Raw genomic sequence first — 27,286 nt, forward strand, 5'->3', positions numbered from 1 at the left:
GTTTCATGGTATGTTACGTGGTAATTCCATGGATAGGTTGTATTGTACCGATCAGTACAGTACAGTCTAGGACTTCATGGAACAGAATCCACAATGTACCAGTTGGGGATCTAGCCTAATTGGGACGAGGATCTTTCACAAAGGACCTGTAGAAAACTACCAAGCACTGAGATCTTGCTAATTTAAAAAGAAAATCCTTGGACAAACGCAATATTTGTTTCTCTGCCACTATTTAGTTTTACTATTTTTTCAGATCAATATTATCTATTTATTTAGACTTTTTCAGGTTTTTTAAATTTATGTCTACTCATTAACTATTTATTTGAATTTTTTTCAAATTTTTTAAATGTGTCTCTAACCTAAACTATTTATTTAGATTTGTCTTATATTTATATTATCTATTTATTTAGATTTTCTCAGGTTTTTTTTTTGAATTAATCTCTAGCCTAAATTTTTAAAGTCTCTGGTAATTCATAGGTTGCAACTCATACAGTAACTGTAGTAACTGAGTAAACTATAAATATAATAAAATAAGCAATTTCCTCAAAATTAAGTTGATGGGCAAATCCGGCGTACTTTCTTAGGATCAAATCTAATGCTCTTTAGATAAATTGAGTTTAAATTCATTCGAAAATTTATATCTGACAATATTCGAAAAAAAAAAGAAACGAAACAAGGAAAACCATGATTTCAATCACACATTTCGATTTCGACGGCAAAAATTGCACAAAATCGAACTTCTCTTTAAACTTCTACAACCCAGTACTTACTTTGAGCGTTTCTTTTCCGTCAGAAATACATCGAGTATAAATGCAGCTGATGGCATGATGCCAAGGACAGAAATAGTTTAGTTTCAACAACGAAACAACAACAACAACAAAACAACAACACATCAACGTAATACCTATAACTGTACTACCGTTACTGTAAACGAATGTTCACGAATTGTTGAGAAAAACATAAGAAAATTTTGTAAGCAATTAGAAAATTCCCCAAACCTTATGTTCTCATATTTTTTAGCGAAAATATGGTGAAAATACGTAAGTTTTTTCAATTTCCAGAAATATAAGACGTGTCTTCTTTGATTTGTCCGAAATTGTTAATGTTGTTACAGTTTCTTACGAAAATCTGCGGATTTTTTCAAATTTCCTGGAATATAGGTTGCATTTTTTCTGATTTTTAGCTAAAAACGCTCTGCTGTCAGAGTTTGTACTCGCTGACCCCTTTATCCTTTAATAGGTATTTATCCCTATTATTTTACGAGAACTAACCAACTAGAAGCTATAAAAGTTTTTTTTTACTTTTAGATTTCGTGGATGACCAATTTTTCGCCTTTTTCCTCGCGTGTTTCTGCTTTCCGTATTGTTATTCTTCAAACTCAAGGAAAAAATCGATTATTGATCGCTGTTTTTAGGGATGTATTCGAAAATTGTGAACACATTACTCGGTCGACATAAATCTAAGCCGGACCTCGCTCATCAGTGCAAATCACAACCGGGTCCAGCTCATGACGCCGTCACCGCCACCGTGCTGAACCCCGTCGACGGCACACACCTGTTGGCAGATGGGAACGCTCCGCCCACGCAGCCGGTAAGGCAGCCGGCTTTCGTGACAGCTGCGGCCGGCCACGCCCTACTGCTGGACGACTGCCAACTCATTGACCACGCCCCTTGTCCAAGGTGCACTCGTGCAGATAACTACGAAGTACCGGATATGCGGCAACAATTCGCGTTGTCATGGAATGTCAGGGTGAGTTGTTTTTCTTTCTTTTTTCTCTTTTTTTTCCTGCATTTGTGCTTCTATTTTTTTCAAATACTTATTATATGACAATGACTTCAATCGAATCACATCCAGGAGAAATATAGCGTGAAAATTCAAAATTCTAATGAAAGATGACCCCCATGTGATCACATCCAAAATAAAGAATAATTGAGATATAATAAATAATAATAATAAAAAATTATTAGATCATGTCCCAGCAGTTTTAGTACTAAACAATGACAAGAACAAGTGTTACTAATTGACCAGAATTTAAGAAAAACCAGAACCGAAAATTTAAGCATTTAATTCTTAGCCATTCGTAATTCTTGTAATTAATTAAGAAAATTTGGAAAACGAATGCGAACTGAATTTTTAGTATGAATTATCTCAAATTTTATCACACATTTAATTCATTTCCGACCGTGTTTTTTCTCGCCTGAGTATTCTTGACCTATATTTTTTCACTAATTTTCTGAACAATATTGTGTATCCCATTCCTTTATTCATTCATTCATTCATTCATTCATTTATTCATTCATTCATTCATTCATTCATTCATTCACTCGTTCAACAAATCGCATGCATCCATTCATTTGTTGATACATTTCCCCTCCCCCTCTTCATTTATTCCTTTTGTCTTTCCCTTAGTTTATTTGCTATCAATCGGTCATTTTTATCCATCCTATACTCATCCTCTTCTCCCTAACATAAACAGTCCGCGGAAGACCTTGTATCTTGTGTTTGTACAGTATGCTACAGTAGCCTAGCCTGAACTAACAAAAACCGTTCACCTGCTCTACATATTCGATTCACGGTCTTTCGGTCAATTTCGAATCGAATTGATTTAAAATCTACTTATTTGAGCTGTAACTTAAGTACTGTAGACATACTGTACATAGAGATACAGTTTTCTACTCTTTTCTGGATTTTTTGAACAGTAGAGGCTTTAGATTCTGAATTTTTAAACCTTAGAAATTCCGTAAACCCTCTTTTACCCATATTTTCAATTTACAATGTAGGGGTTGGTCCTCTCTCCTCGTAATTTTATTCCAAACCTCCCAAATTACTTTCCCTCTCAACTTCTCATTAAAAACCGCTCAAATGCCCGAGGTCAAATTTGTACAACTCGTATTCGAATTATAGAACAGCTGATCAAATGAAATCGGATACGGTAACACCAGCGGTAACCGATAAGAACCACGCTATGTGATACGGTCGGATACTCTTTTGTTTAGATGGACACAGTTGACACGATCCGTACGTGCCGATCTTTTTGATACGTACGTACGTACCGATCTTTTTGATGGTGAAGTGGTTTGGTATGGAGGTAAAGTATCGGATCGAATGAGGTGACCTCAAAGAGGTTGATATTCACCTGTGCCTGTACCTCATACTCATACGGGGAGGATTTTTCCTCCTTTTGAAAGAAGAACACGTCCATAATCTGTCATCAACCGATGTCGGGCGAAGGACATGCGCGCACGCGCGCGTTTTGTTGCGATCGAGGCGGCAATTCTCAAGCCATCTGGCATCGCTGGAACTCGATGTATGAATCCAGACTGGTTCTAGTTTGATCCTAAGTAAAACATGATGGAATGTGTAATTTTCTTATGGGGTTTAATAATTAAATGTGAGGACGTCCGCATGGTTAATGGGGCGTCCATTACTGCTCAGCTACGATTCGGGCTCGCTTAGCACTTAATTACCTTAGTAATTACTTCACCGCAGTGTACATAAGTTCACCTGACGAACGATATCAGCTGAATTCACGTGCAAGAACGTTAATTTTTTTCCTCTGAAAAATTGACAGAACAGGTGATGCTGGGTCCCACAGGGAAATGCCATTGCAGTGAGGGAGCGTTAGGAAATCAGCCTAGTAACTTTGCAAAAAAGAATCGTCAATGGTTTCATTTTCATCGTGCTTATCCTCTTATTATCCTCTGCATTTTTTTTTTGAAAATTGGGAGAACAAGTAAATTTTAGACCCAAAACAATCCAGTAAATATTCGCATTCACTAGAACTCTTAGTGAATCTATACCTCACCGAGTGCCAATGGATCTACCTCAGCCTTGTATGTTTAGATGCATATATTGTCTATTTCCTAAGAACATCTTCAACGCTTAAGAAGTCTTTTTTCGTTTTTAATTATCAAAATAGTAAAATGAAATTTTTGATAGCAGAAATTGTTCAAACTTGAACTTGGGCAGTGAACGAAAAAATCCAGCGACGATTTTCTGGAAAATTTAGATTCAGTAGACTAACTGTTTTTGATTTAGGTTAAGTGAACAAAAAAGATAACATCGGTTCTACAGAATTTTTGACTCAGGTCCCATGGCACTTGTGAATAGCCTATCTTTTTTTTCATTTAAAAACTATTTAGCGCAGCAGGTGGTTGTATTTCCATTAAGTGCTTGGATTTGTACTTGATTCTCTATCCCATAAAATTTTAAATCCTAACTTTGTGCATTAAGAATGCAATCTACGCTGATTATCTAAGGGTGACCTTAAAATTCCGAGGACTATAGGATTTTTTTTCGGGAATTTTCTGTTCGGATTCTAAGGTGCAAAATCTTTTTAGGTCCTCATCCTAAAACTAAATCCTAAACTAAATCAAATTATTTCTTAAAATGAAAACTTTCCTAATTGTTTCTTCAGCACCTTCAAAAAGAAAAGCTCAGCTCCTTCAGATTCAGGCAAAAAAAATTCATGTAGTGCTTAGAATTCTGCTGGCTAAACGAATACGTTTACAGACGGATCCGTTTGCGGAACGTTGACATTGACCCTTGAGTCCATAGCCGGACAGCAGAATGCCAGCGGCATGTGTTTTGAACGGTTGTAAACCACCAACCACTCGACCATTTTATGTTTTTATGATGCCACCATAAGACATATGCTGGTGGTTACTCAATTGACATGTTTGAACCGTCATCCACAATCTGTTACTGTACACTACAGTAATCAGTATCCTTTCCAATGCAAAAAAAGCGTAATTCCGGGTTCGAAATGTTTTGAAAGCGCTAAGATTTTAAAAATTTCCCTTATTTTTATAGAATTTTTGACGTTAGACCTTATAAAGAGCTCTGACCATTCTTCAAATTTTGGTGAATCACCTATTTACAATATTGGAAATTTGAAATTTGTAGAATCGTAGACGAGTAAGGGAACTGGTTGTTTTGAAGATTTTATGTAAATAGTTGCACAGAGTGATTCACCGGTGGATCACGTGGAATTTCCTTCCTATGACTGAATAAAAATAAATTTTAGAGAATTAATCATAGCTATGTAGAATTAGCTGCTAATTCGCCAATATTTGTAAGCAAAATTGAAAACAGTATTTTGTTTGCACCCAATATTTTTGCATTTTACGCGATGACTCATCGGTGGTGGGTCACGACGAATTCAGATCTACAGAAATCTGTGGTGGTGCACCGGTGTGGCACAAACTTTTTTTTTATTAATCTTTAGAACTCTATCCTCTACCTATAGCACGTAGAATCCCTTTGAAGGGTCATAAGGTTCTATTAAGGAGGTGATAGAGCGTATAACATCGATCCTTTGCCAACATGACACCGACCGACCGAACGAACGACCGACGTTTTGAAGGGTCGAGCATGTTTATGCAGGGGATTTATCCCCGGCCAAATATGGGGGAATTCCGGCAAAAGTCAACCACCATGGATTTATCAACGTCAACTATTCCGTTTTCGACTGATGACTCACTAAAATTTTCATATTTTAGTCGTAAACAATAAAAGGGTAACGTAAACAATACAATAACAATAATAAACAATAAATAAACAATAAAATTAGTAAAGAGGGGGAAATGACATTTCTCAAAAACCTCACACCTCAATAATTGCGAGCTAAAGTCAAATAAAAGGATAAAAAGGATAAAGTCAGTGGCATATCAATCCGCTCGGGATGCGCCAACGCGTTTTACCGGAATTCGTAATCGTTGAGGTTTTGGAACACGTGTTGGCCTATACAATGACTTGTTTAATATTTTTCTAAGCTGCGTTAAAAGGGAAAATAACAATAATATTCGGAAAATCCTTGGGAGAGAGAAAACACAGCAAAAACCCAAGAAAGCAACGGATGTGAATAAATAAAGGGAAATCCAAACATGATCTAAAAATTGATAAAATTCACCTCTTCGCTAGCCGGTGTGTTATAAATTTATTTTTATTTGTCTATTCACTTTATTTTCAAAATATCTACTAGTTTTCTAGCTTTTTTTCAAAGTCTCGCATCAATTGCTTTACCTTTGCATTTAGAAAATACAGTACTTCCAGTACAGTACTTTAGTTCAACTATCGCTCCCAAAGCTGATGAATAATTAATAAATAAACGTTTAAAAAATGTAGATGATTTTAATGACATTTTTATTACAGTAACAGCATTAAAAATGTAAAAAAATCTAAAGTTATCGTATGAGTTGAAAATTTTCGATACTATTCATGATAATTATGAATACTGTACGGCTCGGATTCAGAAGTTCTTAAGCGTGCTAATTAAATAGTATAATTATAAATAAAAACAGTCCTTAACAACATAACAAATAATAATAAACATAATAGGATATTGTAATAAGTTGCTTAGTTTTTTTCAAAAATTTTTTCATGGATTTTCATTTCACATTCGTTCTTCTTTCCAGTATCTTGGCTCATTCCCAATCTCAAACACCACTCCGGAACATGTATCGTATCGTCTGGAACATTTCCAAGTCCCGCCCACATCGAAACCTGTCACATTATCGGTATCGTTACTTGGAGTACGAGTTCATACTAGAGAGGTTAGTGAAATTGAGAAACAATTTTCCAACAACGAAAAAATTATTATGAATTTTTTTAATTTATTTTTGTTAAATGCTATACTATCGACTTTAATCCCTAGACATAGTACCGTGTCCGGTAATTCCGCCTGAGAAATACAAAAGCTATTGCCGGCAACAGTTGTTCTGCGCCGATGAAGGTGTAAATAATTAATTTGTTGCTCAAAGTATGACCGCCTACTCCGTAATGTATGGCCATTGTTGCGTAGTGGACTCATTAGCCGGTTAGTCGGCGGTAGTCCCTGGAACGCCTTAGCGGCGCCATACTTACGTAGAATGGGAAAATCTGGAGAAGCACTCAAGCTTCGAGAAAATTCCAAATTCAAGCTTTCTTTCAAGGATTTCGCGGATTCTTCTCGGATCACAGTACTGTGTCTCGTAATTCTGCCTGAGAAATACAAAAGCCGTATTCTGGAACGAATTTTATTTCAATAAAAATAGTTAAAACGTAAATTTCTCATTGTATTTGTATATCACAAAAAAAATGTAATAATACTCAGTAACTTCTTTCTAACTGCCCTGCAACTTTTCTCTAATGCATCAGTCTATTTCATCTTCGTAATAGTTAGTGGTCTCTAGAAATATCACGGAGATCCGGGAAAATTTCGACATGGATCTGATAAAGAGCCAAGAAAACCTTCAGATATTGGAATATTAGAAAAAAAAATGGGAAATGCTGTGTTCTGAGATTTCTTTCATATCCCTTAAAGTTGAGTTTAATCCGAGTCTATCTTGCTCTGACATAAGTTGTATTTTTTCACTAACCAACCTAATTTTTTTCCGCAGTCACACTCTTGATAGCTTTCTTTAAATGGTTTTAATTTCAATTTTCAAGTGGTAGAATTTTCCTGCAGTTGTTGCAGCAGAAAAATCCAGATATCTGCAATTGCCAAGAAGACGGAGAGAGAAAAAAGAACAGCGATTGCCAAAAGAAAAAAAATTGCTAAAACACATTTTTCTTTCTGAAAATTTCCTTCATTTCAAAGTCAAAAAAATTGCGTAAAAATTCACTCAACCAATTGCTCATTTTGCCTCTAACCAAAGATTTCTAACCAAAAAAGGCCTCTAAGATTTTTTCCAACAATATTTCGCACAGTGCGGAGCAACTATTTTATTTTTTTGTCACTACGTTTTTTCAATCATCGGTTACTTTCCCACTTTTACCCCCTTCACCTCCGGTGTTTAGCTGTTTTTCTTCAAATTTAACGAATACAATGCTTTTTCATAACCTAGCTTTCTTTTTCCATTTTGATTATCGAAAACAAAAAACACAAAAATACAAAAAAAAATAGAAATCAAAAAAAAATTATTGAATAAAAAATAGTATCTGAATAAACATAAACACTATAAACAAAGACTTGGAGTTTTCTTCGAATATCCGAACCAATTTCCGTAACACAAACCTAGATAGCATAGTAAGTGTGGAGTGTACAGAGAAGACAGAGATTTGTCGTGGATGTCCATATAATAGAATAATCGAGGGCACGAACACCGCTGGTCACATTCACATTCGGCCGTCGGCATGGCATTTTTATCTTATCGTCACCGTGGATCTAATGCTGCCCCTTCCGGGTAATTTCCGATCGCTATCACCGGCAGGAACATCGTGTTGGGTATAATAGGAATGAGAAACGGGGATCCGGAAAACCAAATCGGGCAAATTTATATTTTTCAGGTGGAGTATTCTTATACGGGTTATTAGATTATGGGGAGAAGGTAGATTCCGTCCATTTCTCCCTAATTGCCGTAAAAAATGACCCGGAAGATGCGGCGCATGCACAAGGCTGGCGCGCTCCAATCGAACTCGTTGTAGAAAATAGCGCCCCGGAACGCTCAAAGCCGTATCTTCTGGGCCGTTTTTTTACGGGAATTAGGAAGAAATGGACGGAATCACCCTTCTCTCCATAATCTGCGATCCCGTATACGAATACTCCACCTGAAATCCGTACCACCTCAGATTCATGGGGTGATGCCTTCAGGTGAAATTACATTTGAGAGCGCGGGGCGGGGGGAATTTTCAAATCTATCGTCTATCGCTCTTCTGACTTCCAACTCACCCATTCTCTTAGTCATACTGTGTGTACTTTAGGAGTTTTTTTTTCCTCGCCCGTCGCTAAATCGCTCCATCGCTGATCGCTCGTTGAATCATTACATTACCCCCGTCAATGTTGATATTTAGATGTGGACACGGTAATGATTCGAACTGAAACACTCCCTACATGCACAAAAAGAAACTGGGGACTCAAAAAAGAAGAAAATCTGCCGCATGGCATGGATTTTCCAGAGTTTTCGTTCATTCATCTGTAAATTTTCACAACAGTCATCTCATTTCGGCCCTTCAATCAGGGGAAAAATTCTCTATGGAGAAAACCAAAAATATCATGATCGATGGGAAATCTTTTTGAATAAAAAAAGAAATTCTGCCATGTGGATTTTCCAGAGTTTCTGGGAGAAAAAAGTATTGCAGTCAGGATAAGTGCATAAATTTACATCCAGCAACAAACTTCCCCAGCAATCATCTCATTTCAGTTCGTCTATCAGGGAAAAAATCCATACGCGAAAAATGCTGAAAATATCGTGATCGATGAGGAATCTTTTCGAATTTCTATCATATTCTTATCGTCGCAGAACATTCAAAGACCTCTCTAAATAAATCTTTTTTTTATAAATAAAAAACAATCACATGGAAATATCCGGAAATTTCTACGAGTTCAAGTTTTTTTTGCTACAATACACTCAAAAGGTTTCATTCACCTAAAAGAATCAAAAATTAGATGCAGAACATCCATAAGTAAACAGATTTGTTATGAAAGAAAATTTCAAATAGAATTTTTTCGTGCTATCATTGAGAATGTCTAGGATTTGAGAACGGCCTTCTAGAGTCATTAAAAATTTCCCCGAACTAGTTTCCAACACTTTTTGTTCGGTGCTCTCGTTATGGATTACGGGCCGGTACAGATATTTCGTCTAGGTTTTTTTTTCCCAAGGAAATTTGTCACAAGCTGTTACGAAAACGCAACTTTTAACATTACATCATATTATAAATGACAAGTTTTTCCAGAATCTTCTGATGTCACATTCGCTTCGACGTGTCTGCAGTGTAATCGGTAGGGCACATCTTCGTCAGGTGATTTACACTCACTTCACTTCCGTTTATTTTTTTTTGACCTTCCCCGCCAACGTGAAAATTTCACATGGAGAAAGCTAGAAATTTTCTGGATTGATCTTTGAGCTTTATTTTTCCTACATTTTTCAGGTAGCATACACTGCAATGGAAGCAGCTGGACAAACTTATCGTCGACAATGTCACGTGTTTCAGACGGAAGACATTCATCAGGTGAGAATTTCTTTTTTTTTACAAAAATTAAAATTACCGAGAGAATTGTCCGCTTCAAAAAAAAAATAGGCGAGGCTCGAAAACATCACGAAAAAGGTAAATATACGAGAAAAAATTAGATATAAGTAAGGTTTGTTTACATTCCTAAGGCAAACTGTTGGGCGCAATCCTCGAATTTATGAATTTTGAGGATTGACGGACCTAAATTTGACAGTTTCTATTATTATTATTATTATTATTATTATTATTATTATTATTATTATTATTATTATTATTATCATTATTATTATTATTATTATTATTATTATTATTATTTGGTCAATAGCTTATTTTCCGAGGAAATATTCCTTCGAAATATGATTCATCGATGAATTTCGACAATTTTTAGTCTGTCCACGACGCTTCCGAGGGATGAATGACGCATCCTGTATTGTAATGCGCTTGCAACATATGCTGAATAATTCTTTTTTTTTTCATTCAAAATCGATTTTCATATACTTTACACCGAGAGACCCCAATTAAACTTTAAACGTGCGCTACAGTAATCCATTATTATGCCAAATAATATTATTTTAGAAAAACCACTAGGACTAGTTTTTCCATTTCAAATTCAACGAGGGATTCATTTTCGCTGATTTGATCGATAATAATATGTACATCATTTTCTTTACCAAAAATAAATTTATATAGTGATAATTTTAATAACTGTAATGATAACTTTATAATAATAATAATACGATATTCATTTGTTTAAGTTGAATTTGATAGATTGATTTGAAATAGTAAATAAAATAAATGGAGAAAATATGTAATAATAAATAAGTAGTAAATAAGACTAATAAAATCTTTTCTCTTCTAATTTTTTTTTTTGAGAAATTATCCCATTCTTGTACTCTAGGTATTGATAATAATAATAATAATAATAATAATAATAATAATAATAATAATAATAATAATAATAATAATAATAGTGATAATAATAATAGCAATAATAATATTTCTATCCCGTAAAAATCCACAAATCCTCCCCAACCAGCGGATCCGTAGCCGAAACGATTGCAGTTATGTACACGTAATCGTTCCGGCGATCACACCGCAACTAAACACCGAGCTTAACGGTTCGCAGCGCAATGTAGGATTAAATTCAGTAATAATAGGCTGGGAACTGGTTATGTATGGTCTATTGGATGGGGAGGTGGGGCTGGAATTAAGTTCGGCTCCATATTCCCAGTCTGCCTCTTTCACATACACACGTCAGTATAGTCGATCATTTTTCCGCGAAACCAACTTATTTTCTGCCGTATTTATTTTAAAAAATTATTTTTTAAACGACGAATTTCAAAAACACAATACATAAGACAAATTTCTAACTGAAATTTGGTTTTTTTTAGAAAGTAGATCTCACAAGAATTCGCTCACCCTCAAATTGTTTTTTTTTTAATTTCCTGAAAAAATTCCTATGCGGGTCAGATTACTACGTGATTTTTCTGCATTTTTTTCCCCGATTGGATGCTAAGATGTCCGAAAAATCATTTGAAACACGCAAAAAATCACAATCTTCGAGGAATTTTGAGAAATTTTCCTCCCCCCAAAAAAAAGTTCACAGCTAAACTTCTTTCATTTCCTCGCAGTTTTTCGCGCCCTCGCATTCCTCGCCACTCCAATGTGGTGGTAATTTATCGTCACGCGCGCTTTGCATTTTAAATGTTTCTCGCCCCGTTAGAGGCGTCATTTCCCAGCAAACCTCACTGTTTTACATCCCCGACCTCGGAAGTCTTTGGTTTCTTCTTTGCCATTCAAGATCAAGAATTGCAGAAAAAGAAATTTAAAAATTTCAAAAATCAGCTAGCTATTAATGTTTGACTTGAGACAATTCCTTCCTTCACTGGTATTTCTTTTTACTTCATTGGTAAAGATAATTTGCAGCAATAATACGGAGGAATAAGTGATTTTTCAGCCACTTTTTAACTAGAATAAATTATATAAATTGCAAATAGCAATTTTTTTAAAAACAAACTCAAATTGTAAGAATAGAGGCTGGGTTGATTTTGGTTTGATTTAAAAGTGGAAAAAAAAATGATTTTCCTCCAATTTCAACTAAAATCTTCTGAGAAAAACGATTTCATTCAGTTGTTCCATAAAGTTTTCGAGAGATTTCCCAAAAATTCCAGAGAACTTTTTAAAATCTTACCTGACGGGAACAGACGCCTTCACTTTTTTCGCTTTGTTCTTCACATTCTCGGCACCTTCAGTGCGCGCCAGATGTTTCAACGAAATGTCCGTTGTTAACTGTCTGACGACTGACTCATCTCATTTTTGCGGGAAAATTTTCCAGTGCTCGTTCGATTATTCCTTGAAAAATTGTGGATAATTTCAGCGTAATGTCTACATTTCCGTTCATATACGAAATCCTCTCCAATTAGATCCTAAGAATTCGTTTCCATTAGGTGAAACAAACGAGTCTCCTGAGCGCAAATTTATTTATTGTTTATTTATATTACTTATATTGTTTGTATAATATTATTATACTATTTCTTATCTATTCACACACACAGCAATGATTCTTCGAGAAAGGATATCATATTTTGTCCGAGTTTAGACAAAAGGCAAAAGGAAAATTCCGCACTCACTTTTTGCAAAGAAAACTATCGCATTCCTTCTTCAGCAGTTAAACAGATAGACAAACAAACAAACAAACAAATGGAAAAGTTGTTTTCTCCTCCGCTCCTTTCAGAAGATAAAAAATCCTTCTCTAAAATCAGTTTTCCTTATCGAGAACTATTTATTATAATCAACAGGGCGTAGGCGACCAACTTATGTAGCCCAATGGGAGAAGACCAGGTTAGAGGTCCCGGGCGGATAAATCGATATTTTTCAGATTTATTCACAGCAATATTTACCGCCATTGATGTATATCATGGGGAACACAATGCTCTATCATCGGCTGAACCCAGCAAATTATTTGCTTAACCCCTGTGATGTGATATGATATGGTGGCGCTGCGTGGTGACCTTAATACCTTGTAGAAGTTGATCCTAGGTCATCTAATTCTTCAAGGAATCTAATTCGAATAACTCTACCTTCTAGTATTCTATCCTAAATATAGGTCATAAACAAATCGATAAATAACTTAGAATCAACCAAGTAATAAATTGGTTCGTGCTGATGTGATTAGCTTTCAGCTCACCTTATAAGAACCTACAGATCTCAATTATTTTTATTTAATTTTAACTCGTGTTTTGGAAAAATCCTAAAGGGCTCAATTTTTGGACCGCTTCGATTACAATCGATATCGATCACAATGTTTGCATATTCGAATTATTTTGAATTCAACTTGGTTTCGGTTGCTTGAAGGCTATGGTACTACTTATATTAATATTTACTTATCATATATTTTTATTTGTTTACTTTATTTACTTATTTGTTTCCCTGCTTGTTTATTCATTCATTTATTGTGGTTTAAAGCATCGAATTTTCCCAATTCTCGAGTTTAGCTGATTCATCGGCTAATTTCGGGAATACTACTAATAATATTGAGTAATAAATAATAATATAATATATAATATAATAAATAATATAATCTAAATGATAACATAAAATAATATAATATATAATAATACATGGTGATACAGTAAAATGCAATAATATAATAATGTACAATAATATAATGTGAATAACAAATAATAATAGTATGGAGTAAAAAAAATAAACAAATAAACCAAATCCAGTTACATTCTCTGGAATTTCTCTCTCCTTCTCTTCGCTATGATTTCCTCTATTCTTCTCTCTATTCACCCAACGTTATTTCGAGAATTTATCGATTTCTTTCCCTCAAAGCTCGATAGAAATGTGAATTACAAAGAAAGAATAAAGATCCACGATAATTCACAAAGTTAAAATTCGATTGCGATCTTCAGCCGCGTCGAAGTGAATCGCGCTCGCTTTAGAACGCTAGGCTTAATTTACCCATTTGATCTGATGCCAAGATAAGAGCAGCCGGATGATGGATGGACGGATGGATGAGTTTCGTGCACACCCGCACACCCGCACACAGACACTTGCACGCACCCAGCCGTCTGACGACGGAAACATTCCGGCGCTTCAGTTCCGGCCATCCGTAGTCCATCTTTAGTGAATAACTGATTTGGAATTCCTTTTCCTGATCACGTTGAACACGAATAAAATTTTTAAAAAATTAATAACATTTTGAATTTCATCAGAATCTCGAATACCTCTTAGGAATAACCTATCCCCTTAATTGAAAGAAAATTCAGGGAGAAAATCTTTGAAAGAAAAAAAGAGCCCTGCAAACCAGCAATAAGAAAGAACAATAAGAAATTTTAATTTTCTAATTTTTTTTCTCCAATTAATTAAAACATCACCTCCGCTTAAAAAAAAACTTTATAAAAGATTTTAGAGACGAAGAAAGAATTTAATTAATTGAATTAGTTGAACCTTTTAGTTCTAAAGTTCTCAATCTAATTAACTTTGAATTCGTTCTAAATTTAGCGTCGAAACCAGTTCAGTTCTACACTTTTTCTCCCCCATCGTTTCTATTCCTAGATCTTTTCCTGATTCTCCTCTTTCTTATTACATTAGAAGAGAGTTTTTTTTGTGAGACGATGCGACGTTTACCACTTCGATTAATCCTGTTCTCTATGATCTCTCTCGGGCTGGGGGTTTTTTTCCCGTGAATCACTTCTCCTCCTAGTTTTCCCAGTAATCAAATACTTCTTATGCATGCATATCTGGAGGTGTAACTCAACAACCGGTTTCTATGTTACATATTTCTTGGTATACATATGTACATATGGCACGTTATTTGCTTAGATTTACATCCGCAACGCAGCGCGCATCTCGGCGGCGTTTACAGTTTCCGCGTCGGCGCGAATCCGAGGCAAGGTTTCGCTATCATTCTTCCATCAGCACAGAATCTCCTCGTCGTCCACCACCACCACCTCTGCCTCCGTAACGTTTCCAAAAACTTTCCCATTCCCAAGTTCACTTTTTATTGTTGTCACTAAATTAGAACAATATTTCTCCGAACCTACACTTTCCCATTCATAAATCCTAAAGGATTGAAATCTTGCGGACAGCTGACCCATTTTTTGCTGCCCAAAGTACATTAGAGCGAGACGCTCGTCTCTCATAGTTGATGCCTACACATTTTTCAAGCTTTCATCTCCAAAACTTCACGTTTTCTGGATGTTTCACTTTCTTTTCTGCCTAGAAATTCCTGTTCTCTTTCCTTCCTGACCCCTTGAACATTTTCTTCCATGGATATTTGCTTGGAACTTTTTATTTGGTTTTTTAGGTTAATATCAGTAGCTGATTAAAGGAATTCTTCGTTTGGTTTTCTTTTCGAAAAAGAAAGTCGCAAAAATTTATTTATTTATCTATTCATTTATTTATTTATTTATTTATTTATTTATTTATTTATTTACATACACAAATATTGCACCAGGAAAGAAAGATAAAAAATAGGACACAATTTGTCTGAGTCAGAAAATCTTACGAAAAAAAAATTATAATTTTTACTTACTATTTTTATTTATCCTTATTTATTCTTTTCTTCTCATTCTTTTTTATTCTTATTCTTATTTTTACTTATAAAATTACATTATTAACTAATTTAAGAGGTTCAAGCATTGCATTACTTCTCTCGCCTATAACAATTATTCTCCAGGGACATTTTTAATATTTTTCCTAGAAACTAACGAATGGAACCCGTTTAAACACCTTTTTTTAAGGTCGAAGAAATCGAATCCGTATTGGGGAACGCATTTGAGGCAGCACTTGTCACCCGAACCAGTACACCAGTACGACCGGTCACCATGTCGACACCGTTGCCAGTGAGTCATTTTTCTGGAAATTTTTCTGGAAATTTTGAAATCGCAGGAGGGATTCCTTTTAAAATTCGTAGTTCAATGGTTCCACTGGCTTCTCCTTTTCTTAGACGGTGGATCTAAAAAAAGAGTTGAAAAAATGTTAGATTACCATTAGTAATGGTGTTTTTTTTTTCAAATTTGAACTCCCGCATGGAAAAAAGGGTTTAGCGTTATGTAACCCTTTATTTGGAAGGAACATTTCTTTCTTCAGAGTGGTCTTGAATTTTTCTAATGCTAATATATTATTTTTTTTTTGACTTTTAGATCAATATAATTTTTCTTTCTGATGCATTTCCATGGATTTCTTAGACGTCGGATCTTAAAAAAGAGTTGAGAAAATAATCTCATTTTTTTTTCTAAAATTTAAACTCGCGCACGAAAAAAAAGGGGCTTAGCGTAACCCAACACTTCATTTGAAAGGGTATTTCTTTTTTTACAATTTAGGGTTTCTGATTTTTCTGTGCTATTTTAATTCCTGTAAATTTTTAGATCAATATAGTAATATTTTTCTGATACATTTCCATGGAATATGAGTCCTTTAAGGATTATAGAACGACTCCCGATTAATCCGCTAATCTCGCTTGTAGGAAAAGAAATAGTGCTGGAATTTCTGGATAGTGGCGCGGTCGCGGTCGTTGCGGTTCTTCTCTGTGGCTTTTTTTTTCTTTTCGGTTCTGTGTTCTTTCCCAGCAGCAGTTCATCGCACTTTACAATCGTTTCACGTAATTCCCATATGCGTTACGACGTAGGAGTACGGTACGAAGTCGGAGTCACAGGTGCACACCACTAACGCGTAACGTAAGCACAAAGCTCGTACCGCCGCCGCCTTCCCGTCCCCGCGTTTACGATCAAGTCGTAAATGACGTTAACGTTTGTGCGCAAAACTACTCAACCCGTCAAGTGCATTATGTGATTACCATCCTCATCCCGTCAACAACAACGTTTTCATTTTCTACGTGTCGTCTTCCTACGCGATCCAGTGAAGGAAATCTCCTTCGTTCCCCTTTCGTTCCCATGAAAATCCGAGAAAAATCACCAGAGAAGAGCCTCGACCGCTAATTATAACCGTAGGAGCTTTCTGAAAGGGAATTTTTCCTCAGTTTGCCGGGTGATCACGAATGGCGAGGTGTCGGAGTGTCTTTTTTGTACACGGCCCGCTTCAACTTCAGGAGGAAGGTCCGATTTACCTCGCCGGCTGATTTGTGATTTTGATTTGTCCTTTTTTAGCATATTCTCCCAGCTATTCCAGCGTTACGAGACCCGAGTAGGAAAGAATCTAAAATCTAATCTGAAAGGAAAATTTCTTCTGTTCTCTTCACTTAGCGTCTTCGCGTTGTCTTGTTTTTTTCAATAATTTAAGAAATTCACAAATTTTCCTTATGACATTCTAAATTAAGCCAGTTTGAAATGTTTTGAAAAATTTCTAAATGAAAGTATTTTGTGTTGCACTGTTAAAAAAGTCCTTTTTCTGTTTTCAATAATTTAAAGATAAATAAAGAGAAAATGAGAGAAATAAAATAAACAAAGTATTTTTAAATATTTTCTCGAAAACAAATCTTCAGAGATTTCTATTGATTTACTTAAGCTAGAGCCAAGAGCAATTTATTCTATTAGTAGCTAATGTTTCGGTATTACTTCGTTTTCACCAGAGACTAAGGAAATAAAAATCCAGAAGTGATTTATCTTCTAACTCACATAAGCGGTCATTCCTTCCGTTTTTTTCCAGTGCTGCCTTTTCAGGCTCCTATACCGTCAAAATCCGATAAACGTACCTCGTCCACCGCATTCATGTCTCGACTCCTGGGAAAAGGCAAAGAAACATTTGAGGAGAAGTCGAAGAGGTTTGTTTTAGACACGATTTACTGTTAAAAGTGAAACGATGTTCTGTATGGGACCCAATTTTGTTCTGTTGAATTTTTTGATATTCAAACGAAAATAAATGTGAGAACGAAGGGATCGAATAAGTCGACAAATCCTTAATTTTCGTGTGTTGGCCAATAATAGTTCGAATTATTAGAATAATTAGAACACAAAATTAGAAAAATTAGAAATTATTTGGATAGGATGACTGGATAGATGATTGTGTGAAAATGAAGAAAAAGAAAAAAAGAATAAGAAAAATGGAATAAGAAAAATTTGGAATAAGAAAAAAACTCTTTTTCCACTTGGAACAAATCGATTTGATCAAATCAAAAAGATCTTTTTTCAATTAGAACAAATCGAATCGACAAAACAATTTGATTGAAATCTTTGTTTCTTTTATTTTCTGTAGAAATTTCCTGAAAGAACCGCATACTGAACTGATCTGATCATCGCCATATAAATTTCCGAGGAATTTTCCAGTTTTAGGAAACGACGACCAGTTAGTGCGGTGTTCTCGAGTGCAATTCATCGCCTCTCATCAACCGCTTCAATAGCAAATAAGAGGGTATGTTAGTGAACGAGTTTTCTTGCGTTTCTTTTTTTTCTCTCCTTCTTTCTTTTTTTCTAAGCGCATTACTTTAAACGAGACCTCATATAAGCGGTTTATTGAGTCGCGTAGGGTAATATGGTGGTGGAGGAAGGTGGTATTTATCCGTAATTACCGCCACAATGGGGTTTCCTAAGTCCTATCATTCGTATACGATTAGAGGATGGATTTTTTTGGAAAGAAAAAGGATTTTAAAGTAAAATATTGGTTTTTTCCCCAAATTTTCTCATAAAAATGCTTAAGAAAGCATTTTTCATTTTTAAGATTTTTTTCATTTTTTAAGATTTCTCACAAGAACTAAATTACTGAGATTTATTACTATTCGCTACAAGATTCACTCCAATTTTCCATTTCTTTTATGAGTAGTTCCATTTATTTTATGAGTAGTCAATTGTTTGTTTAATCCGAAAAATATTGTGGTTTTTTCCAAATCCATAAAATAAGATCTAAAGGGAATTTTTGGGAAGGAGCATTGTAAGTTTCCCAGAAAAAAAAAACTGAGAGGAGTATAGAAAATGAAAGAGAATAGTTTAGTTAGAGCTTGAAAGTTTAATAAATAATTACAAGGTTACCAAAATAATTAAGCAATAACAAAAATGACTTAATCCAGAATTTAAAAGATCTTAATCTTCTTAATTTTGAAAAATAAAGGAATCATTCGCAGGATACCGTATTATTTCTGGGATAATGCATAGCACTTATGAGTTAATTAGTTTTTTTTTTCAAATTGTCCTCCTGTGACTTCACGATTGGATTAACTCTAGTGTCCTTATAGATGATATATTCATTAGAGAATATAAACGGAATTGCGTAAGATGTGGGATAAGAACCCCATAGGAGGTTCGGGTGCACGTCTGGCAACGAGAAGCGCTGCACGAATGACGTAACGATAAACAACCACCTGCTTAAGTGATTTTTTGGAAGTTTCTGGATGAGTCTAAGGTCAATCGGGACGTTTTTGTGGGGACTACTACGGTATCAGTTTCCATATACGTCCGTATATAGGGAACATATCGAAAATGTGGAGATTTTTTCAAAATTTTCTAATTAAAAATTGAAAGAAGTGGCCAAACGCGGAACGATTATGGTTGAATACGTAGCGCCCGTAATTACAGACTTTCGAAGGTACAGTATGAATCTCGTCATTCTCAATTCTCTAGGATAACTACAAATTGTTTTCAAATCGTTTTTTTTTTGCTAAAAAAATGTGCTAATGAATAAATATGCCATAGTTTTTCATAAAATAATACTAAAACTTTAGAATTCTCATCTCCCTGTCTCTTCCTCCGTCCACCCGTCTTCTCGTCCTTCTTCCTCTTCTTTTTTCCCTCTATACATATATCTATATATTTATTTCTGGGTCATTTTCTTCTTTCTGTCTACATCATTCATCCCACCAGTCCATTCTTTATTTTGATCAGTTTTCCGCTACGTATCCTTCTTTATCACTTCACATTTTCTTTTATTCATCCCTGGTTCCATGTTCCCTAGTTTTTTTTAATTCGTTTAGCCTTTCCTTTTCCTCTCCTACCTATTCCTCTATTTCATCTCCTTTTCCTCTCTCTACTTATCACTTCACTCCTTTCTTCGTTTGCCTTCTTTTTCGCCTCCTATGTTTTCATTGTTTCTGTTTCGCGATTCTTTCCTTTCTCCTTTTCCTTCTTTCTACTCTTCATACATATCGATCCTTTGTTTCACTATACCACCGTCAACACCGATCTTTTGATTTTCACAGCTCACTTTTTCTCACAATTAAACTACCGTAACCCATAACGCTTCAATATGGTTCATTTATATGTATGTTCGAGTAGTGGCGAACCTCTTTAACCTATGTCCGTCTATTGTTTGCATAAGTTCAAGAGCAACACACTGCAGTAGTTGTACGAAGGCTACAAGTGCTCGGGCTAGAGCAATTCTAGCCTGCATCGAGTGGACAATCACTGTAGAATTGCACTGTAGGTAGGGAGGTTAGCTGTGGCTCTACAACGTTTGTGGACACTCTAATGACCTCCGAAAAAAACGGGGTACGATAGAACCAACAGATTTAAAACAGGGGTAGTGTGGTTTGGGTTTGGAGACCAAGAACAATCAGCCATGACGTTAAAGGAATCTCCATACTATTTCTATATTTATTTTTTCTATGGATCTTTTTTTGATCTTTTGAAAAATTTTTTGATCTTTGTGAAATAAAATGTTTTCAATTTTTGAAATGTTCAAAAACTCTAGAAATTTATGCAACTTAACTCAACGGCTTTGCTATACATATCAGGTCGTTTTTATGGATAACCATGCATTTATTCCTAACTGTTAAATCAGTAAGGCATTTAAAAAAATTATTGAAAAGAGATAAAAAAGGAATTAAGGAACTTGAAGGGAAATGGAAACTCATAAACTTCCCATACGATGATGGAGATTTTTTTATTTGAAATCATACGGTAATTGACTCCCTCCTTACTATTAATAACAATAAATTAGTAATGATAAAGCTATTACCGAGGCAATTTATTTTTTTTTTTCAATAAATGGCAACAAATGATGAAGATTCAATTCTTTGAACAAACAATAAATCCACGGAATACCCAGAAAAAGTTTTCCTGAATTCTCAGAAAGAAGAATGAAACAGAATTACGTCCATATTATTTATTTCCATGGATTTTAACTAAACAGAAATTTGTCAAAGAGTCGGGTTTTAATATTTTTATACAAACCACAACCATAAAACTAGTTATATGCAGTTCTTGAAATTCTTCTTGATTTTTTTTTCCGAAATTTTTATGTTTTATTTTGGAAGATTGGGATATTTATTCATTTAATTTTCTCTATTTTTGCTGACATTTCCAAGGACGGAGGAGGAGGATGGGGGGATGGGGAGTTTTGAGGATCCATTTTTACATTTTATTAAATATTTCATATTTTACATTTATTTTGCAATCAGACTCGAAAGTGCAACCCTCACAAATGTAAATAATCACCCAGAAATGATATTTCTTTTGCGTTATTGCCAGTCTTTCCGAATTTTTCCAGCTTTTTCTAAAATCACAATAGTAACCTTATAAATATTACGTCAACCGCACCACTCGTTGCGATACGTTTCCGTCACGTCACGTCGCGTGAATGACGCAATCCGATGTTCACCACTTAATAATACATTGCTATACGACACACCATGTTACGCAACACGTCGTGCACGTCGTGTCCGACAAAAAATGATGAGTTAGATGATCTACCGATAAGAAAGTGCTTATTAGTTTACGTTTCGTACGCCGAGGTCCCAGCGAGACAACGGATCGAATTCCGCTCGACGCAATCGAATACAAAAAAAATTGGCCGCGCGCCAGAAATTTGGACCACACGTATTTAACTACGCCTTAATAGTATAGGAATGATTTCTAGAAATAAAATAATTTTTCAGAAATAGTGAATTAAGTAAAAATAAATCCTTTTCTTTATTTTGAGGACGGACGTTTAGACATAGTTTAATGTTTAGGTTTAATTTTGTCTTCTTTTCTATAATTTTAATAGAAAAAAGAAAAATGAAGGAGGAATAAAAGGTTATGGAGTAGGTTTTCCCCAGAGAAGAAGTTCTCACTTAATTCTGGCTTTAATTTCAAAAATTTGGTAAAATAAATCACTTTCGTTCGGTTTTTTCTTATCATCTCTTTTTTTTTATTCTTCCATCATTCTCACGCTACGAAAACAATCTTGAGCTGTTCTTCTTTTTTCTGGAAATTTTTATCAATAATATTGCTAGCGTTTTATTTGTAAATATTAAAGATAAAGTAATAATTCTAAAAACTAGATGTGTATGAAAAGCACACGAATTAATGAAGTTATTTTCAAGTCACTAAAGAGAACATAAAAGGATTAATTACTATTCCATGTACGATTTTCAGTTAATTTTTAATATACGATTAATTTTCGAAGAAGTCAAAATTTCTGTACAGAATTTCCAGAATTTTCCTACCGTATCATCTAATTATTCATTTCAGATGAGCAATATTGACTCTCCACCACGTAAAGATATTCGCCGAGAAGAATTTCAACCTAAAGCAACCTCGGTAAGTGTTTTTCTCGTCTTGAAGTTACTAAAAAAAACTTAGCAGATGTTTAATCGATATTTTCCATTTAGCCAGTCCCAGAGGAACCTATTCCAAGTAAAAATAGGGAGAAAAAACCTGCTGTTGAACCTGTGCTAGTCTACGATGAAAAACTTGGTGAATGGATTTATCCGATCGATGAAGCGTTACAAGCTCAACTGGATAATGTCAGCTATTTTGTGAAGTTGCCGTCAAGGTAAGATTTTCTGGCCAGAGGTTCAGGCAATCGGGAGACATTTGCTAAGCTGATCATTCGAAAACTACAAAAAAAAAAACGCCTATCGCTAAAAATTCGAAATTTATTGATGTTCATTCTATGGAATTCCCATGAAAGATTACAAGAAACACGCCAGAATTTCCTTGGGATTATGCTAGAGAAGCAGGGATTGGTTTCTTGTAAATTTTAGGATAACTTAGTGAAAATTTCAGTACATAGAAATGTTTCCAGCAACCCGTAGCATAGGAAAACGCAATTATTTGAATATTTGTATATTTTATCATGCACGATAAGGGTCCATGGATGAGAATACGATTGAAAAACTGCAAAAAAAGGTAGTAAGGTTGAGAAAAAAGTGAAAAGAAGCAGAATTAGAAATAGAAGTAGTACAGAAATATATGTATATGAATATAGAAAGAACAATAAATAATTTGTTTAGAAATAGAAGTTTACAAGTATTGAAAAAAAAATTCTCCGTTGACTTGCTTTTTTCTTTCAAACATTTGAACTTATCGGTTGATTGCGTTAATTGTTTGACGACGACGACGACGTCGACGGTGTGAGAGCAATTAAATCGGCAATTAGCTACGGATCACCATCTCGTCAACATAATGGAAGTCATCGCGGGTCAAATCAACAGCTGCATAGCATGAATGAAGCCGACGTGGATATCGGAATGCCTCCACACACGTGCGCAAATAGGTCGAGATCGGATCGGGCTTTCGAGTTTTCGAGTGGAGGTGTTCGAATGTCAGGATTATCTCCGAGAACCCAAATTACTAGCCCAGATAAATGTGCACGTTATTATTTTTCGGGAACTCTTCTTGTTGATTAAAAAAAATCCAACAGTAAAAGAATGCAAAACTTCATTTGTTGTTTATTATTATTATTATTCATTTTATTTTTCACTTTTATTTTTTATCTACTTTATTTACTATTTATTATTATACATACATATATATTATACATAGTGAGAAAAAAAGAGGTTAAGCTTAAGAAAAAAAATTGGAAGAAATAGAAGTAAAAATAGAAGTAGTTTAAAAATATATGTAAATGAGTATAGAAATAACAATAAATAATTTTTTTAGAAATAGGAGTTTACAGGTAACTGAAGTAAAAGTGAGTACTATGGTAATTGTATTATTTTTTATTTTTTTCCAGGCATTTATTATTTATTATTCATTATTTATTATTTTACATGCGTATATTAACATTGCGTTATTTATTGTCCTTTTTTCTAGGAATTAGGATTAAATTTGATTTTTCTAAAATAATTCGACCGAATAAGATTAATTTAAAAATCTAATTTTTTTTTGGAATATTTACCAAAATTAATTTAACACTTCTGTTACCGTATCATCCTCTTCATTTCCTGTCATTGAAACGCTAGAGGTCACGCAGAGGGAAAATTCTGGTCCTAACCAAATTTCATAGCATGTTCCCATGCAATTAGCAACGTTCACCGGCACAGAAAATCCACGTAAAGAACACGAGGTGATCTGCCGACAGATGTTGCGTAATTGACGTGACCACGTCCAATGGTCACGTGGGTTAACGTGACGTGAACGCGCCGAATTTAGGGAAGGCACGATGCCAGCGAAGAATTAATTTTCCTTTATTTTCAGGGAATTATTGGTGCGAAATTTGTTGTCACATTGCGAAGGCGCATTCGTTGTTCGATATTCGGAATCGAAGCGGCGATGTTTGGCGTTGAGCGTTCGTGTGCCGCCCACGCACAATCCGGCCTGTATCTCACATTATTTGATCATCAGAAATCAATACGGATATCGAATTAAGGTGAGATTCTTCTCGAAAATTCATAGAAAATCCTGGTGAAGTTGGAATCTCTCGGAAATGACTCCTGGAAAATGTTTCTTCGAGTCAAGTACAGTCTAGTTCTAATGCGATCTCGTATTGATGAATTCTACTGCAGAAAACACCCTGTTTTCGCTCTGTTGATCTTACATTAATTATTGATTGATTTTTTTGGAGCATTACTGTAAGAATTTGGATTTGTAAATTTCAAAAAATCTTCCAGATCTCATCTCTTAGAAAATTCCTGAATTGAAAAAAATCGAGAACACTTTATTTTTCAAGTTCTAGAAATGTGAAAAAAGAAGAAAATAATCTTTATGTGCTAAGAAACATCTATCCACAGCGATCACATCCTAGAATGGTTTTTATAAACTTTTTTATCTAGCATGTAAAATTAGCAATGTTACAGAAAAATTACTAACGAAAAGATTTAAAAAATTACATTACAAAATTGTTACAGAAAAATTAATTTACTACTAGTATTATGTTCCAAAATGGTCATCTGGCGAAACCTGTGGGAAAAAACCGCAAATTCATCCTAATTTTCAAACACATGCTTATTGTTTACGCATGTTTACGCAATAATAGATTAGCATAACAATGATGCTTCCCAGTAGATTAGCTGAATTACCGTCATAGTAATCCCACTCGAAATATTTTGGATACGGTACCACACCAACACCTCATTTATAATCTGTTGCGTAATTTTTCTTCAGCGGAACTCATCAACGCATTGTGACGCATCTACAGTATCCTTTTACAGCAGTAGGAGGGAAAAGCGTATAATTAACTCAGATAGGTTTACGATGGAACAACTTTGTTCCCAATAAAGATGAAAAATAAAGTTATAAGATTTTCGTTAAAAAAAAAGCCAGACAGAAGAAAAAAGAACAGAAAAAAAAATGTAAATTCATATAATTTCCGAATAGACGCTTATTGTTTATTCGTATTTACACAACATTAATTATGCGTTCTATTTTCGGTTTATTGACTTTCTCGCGGCTTATTGATTTTCTGTCGATTTTAGAGTTGTGAAAAACATTTTCCATCGCTTCAAATGCTTATCACTCATCACTCGGTGATGCCGGAAAAGTTGCCCGTGGCGCTGGTGTTCGTGCAATGGAATCCGTCCGATTGGATTGAGGTCGGCGATTTGAGGTTAGCAGCTGCCGATGAAAAACGACATTCCTACGTGACCAACCATACGAGATGTTCCGAAATAGATGAGAACAGAAATTCCAAGTAAGTTTGGATTAGATGAGCTGACTTTATTTTTTTTTTACTTTATTATTACTTTTTGAAAATGAGTTAGTCCATAAACAAATAATTCGGCACTTAATTCAGGTACTATCATGATCACGAACGTAGAATTGAGGACTATGTGACACCGAAACGAAGATCACGTCTTTATCTGGACAATTATCGTCATTCCCGAATCATTGACATCGCGTGAATGTCGATCGGCGTCGGTGGTTTGTCCAAAAAAACCACGAACCATCCCTTACCTCCTCCTCCCTCCATTGAATAGGCTATTCTCTGTGCAAAAGTCTGTGACTTTTACCCGGTGTGCTTCTGATATTCTACAGATTTCAAGAAAATTTCTTTCCTTTTATTCTAAATATTCTTTACTTTGGGTGTTGATTACTAAAATTTATGTTATACCCAATATGAATATGAATTTGTCTGTACATAGCTTTCTTTAAATAAAATTTTTCATAGATCACGTTGTTCTACAGAGTTATTTTTTTTTCAGGATGGGGACACTTCCTTCACTGTCTTTTTCGGTTCCACAAAAATCAGAACGTTCCCGAAAAAACTTCGCCATATCATGGTGCAATCCTTACGTTTTGTGTTATTGGTTCTGTCAATTTTTTTAAATTACTACGATAGCTATTATGAGACTGTGGATCTGTTATGACCATGTAGCGCAGTGGCAGGAACGTCCGCAACTCATCCATTTGTGGTTCGAAACCGGTCCGCGCCAACCAACACCAACGAAACCCCTGCAATGAAGTTTGAAGACTCTTTCGCCTTTCGTGTACGCATTGAATCCCACCTCCATTGATGAGAAGGATCCACGGTTTTCTACCTTGGTAGACACTTATTACACTCCGGAGTAAAATCATATATCCTAGAACAAAGGCTAGAGATTTTTGGAAAAAAAAAGATTGATCCTTCTACAGCCTCCTGGACGAGTCATTCATAGAAAATTAAAACCTAGCCGATGATTTCTTCGTTAAATTTAGAAACTGACGCTAGTAACTGACGTCGCCCGCTAAACATCGGTGAGATTTTGAATTTAAGCAAAAAATCCAGGAAAAAATCAGGCTCGAAAGGATCTTTTTGATCACTTGTGAACTCTTATACTATCCGAAAAGCTGTCTACCTGAGCTCTCCAGCTCTTTATGGACTCGAGTACATCTCTATCTTATGGACCACCGATAAGGTAAGTTGTTCTCGCTAACTCGTGGTGGAGGTGGTGGTGGTGATTGTATGGTGGTTTGAAATATCTGCACAAAATTTATTTATCTAGATTAGGTTAGGTCTGCATGGATTACAGTATATTTCACTGAAGCCTCAACTGATTTGGTTTCTCTGTTTGTTTTCTCAGATGTCCTACGGATCAATTCCTTTGGATTTCTGGATTTCTTGAAGGGGAACGAGTTGCTTGTACTCACCATAATGCCTGTAAAAAGAGTGGAAAACAAAAAAAAACAACAGGAAAGAAGGAAACTCCGAGAAATTTGTCGTGCGCAGTGGAAACGGTACCTAGTGCTCGTTCTTACAGAACGTAAACAAAGATACTGCACGTTTTAAATCAACTTCACACGGAACCGAGTAGTAGCATGAAGAGAGATATGAATCTCTC

At 35.1% G+C, this 27,286-nt stretch overlaps 1 protein-coding gene across 1 annotated transcript; it reads left to right on the forward strand.

Moving 5' to 3' along the window:
• Positions 1 to 1,416: 1,416 nt before the first annotated feature.
• Positions 1,417 to 25,870, forward strand: RB195_020433 (uncharacterized protein; the record flags this gene model as incomplete). The annotated part of the gene is made up of 12 exons (XM_064188721.1): positions 1,417 to 1,749; positions 6,417 to 6,554; positions 9,655 to 9,720; positions 9,850 to 9,930; positions 15,681 to 15,782; positions 17,559 to 17,659; positions 18,168 to 18,246; positions 22,278 to 22,346; positions 22,418 to 22,581; positions 24,228 to 24,399; positions 25,445 to 25,659; positions 25,762 to 25,870. The coding sequence occupies 12 exons, from the start codon at positions 1,417 to 1,419 to the stop codon at positions 25,868 to 25,870; spliced, it is 1,629 nt and encodes a 542-aa protein (XP_064044602.1).
• Positions 25,871 to 27,286: the final 1,416 nt, after the last annotated feature.

This window comes from Necator americanus, chromosome II, assembly GCF_031761385.1.
Source record: "Necator americanus strain Aroian chromosome II, whole genome shotgun sequence".
Classification (NCBI taxonomy): domain Eukaryota; kingdom Metazoa; phylum Nematoda; class Chromadorea; order Rhabditida; family Ancylostomatidae; genus Necator; species Necator americanus.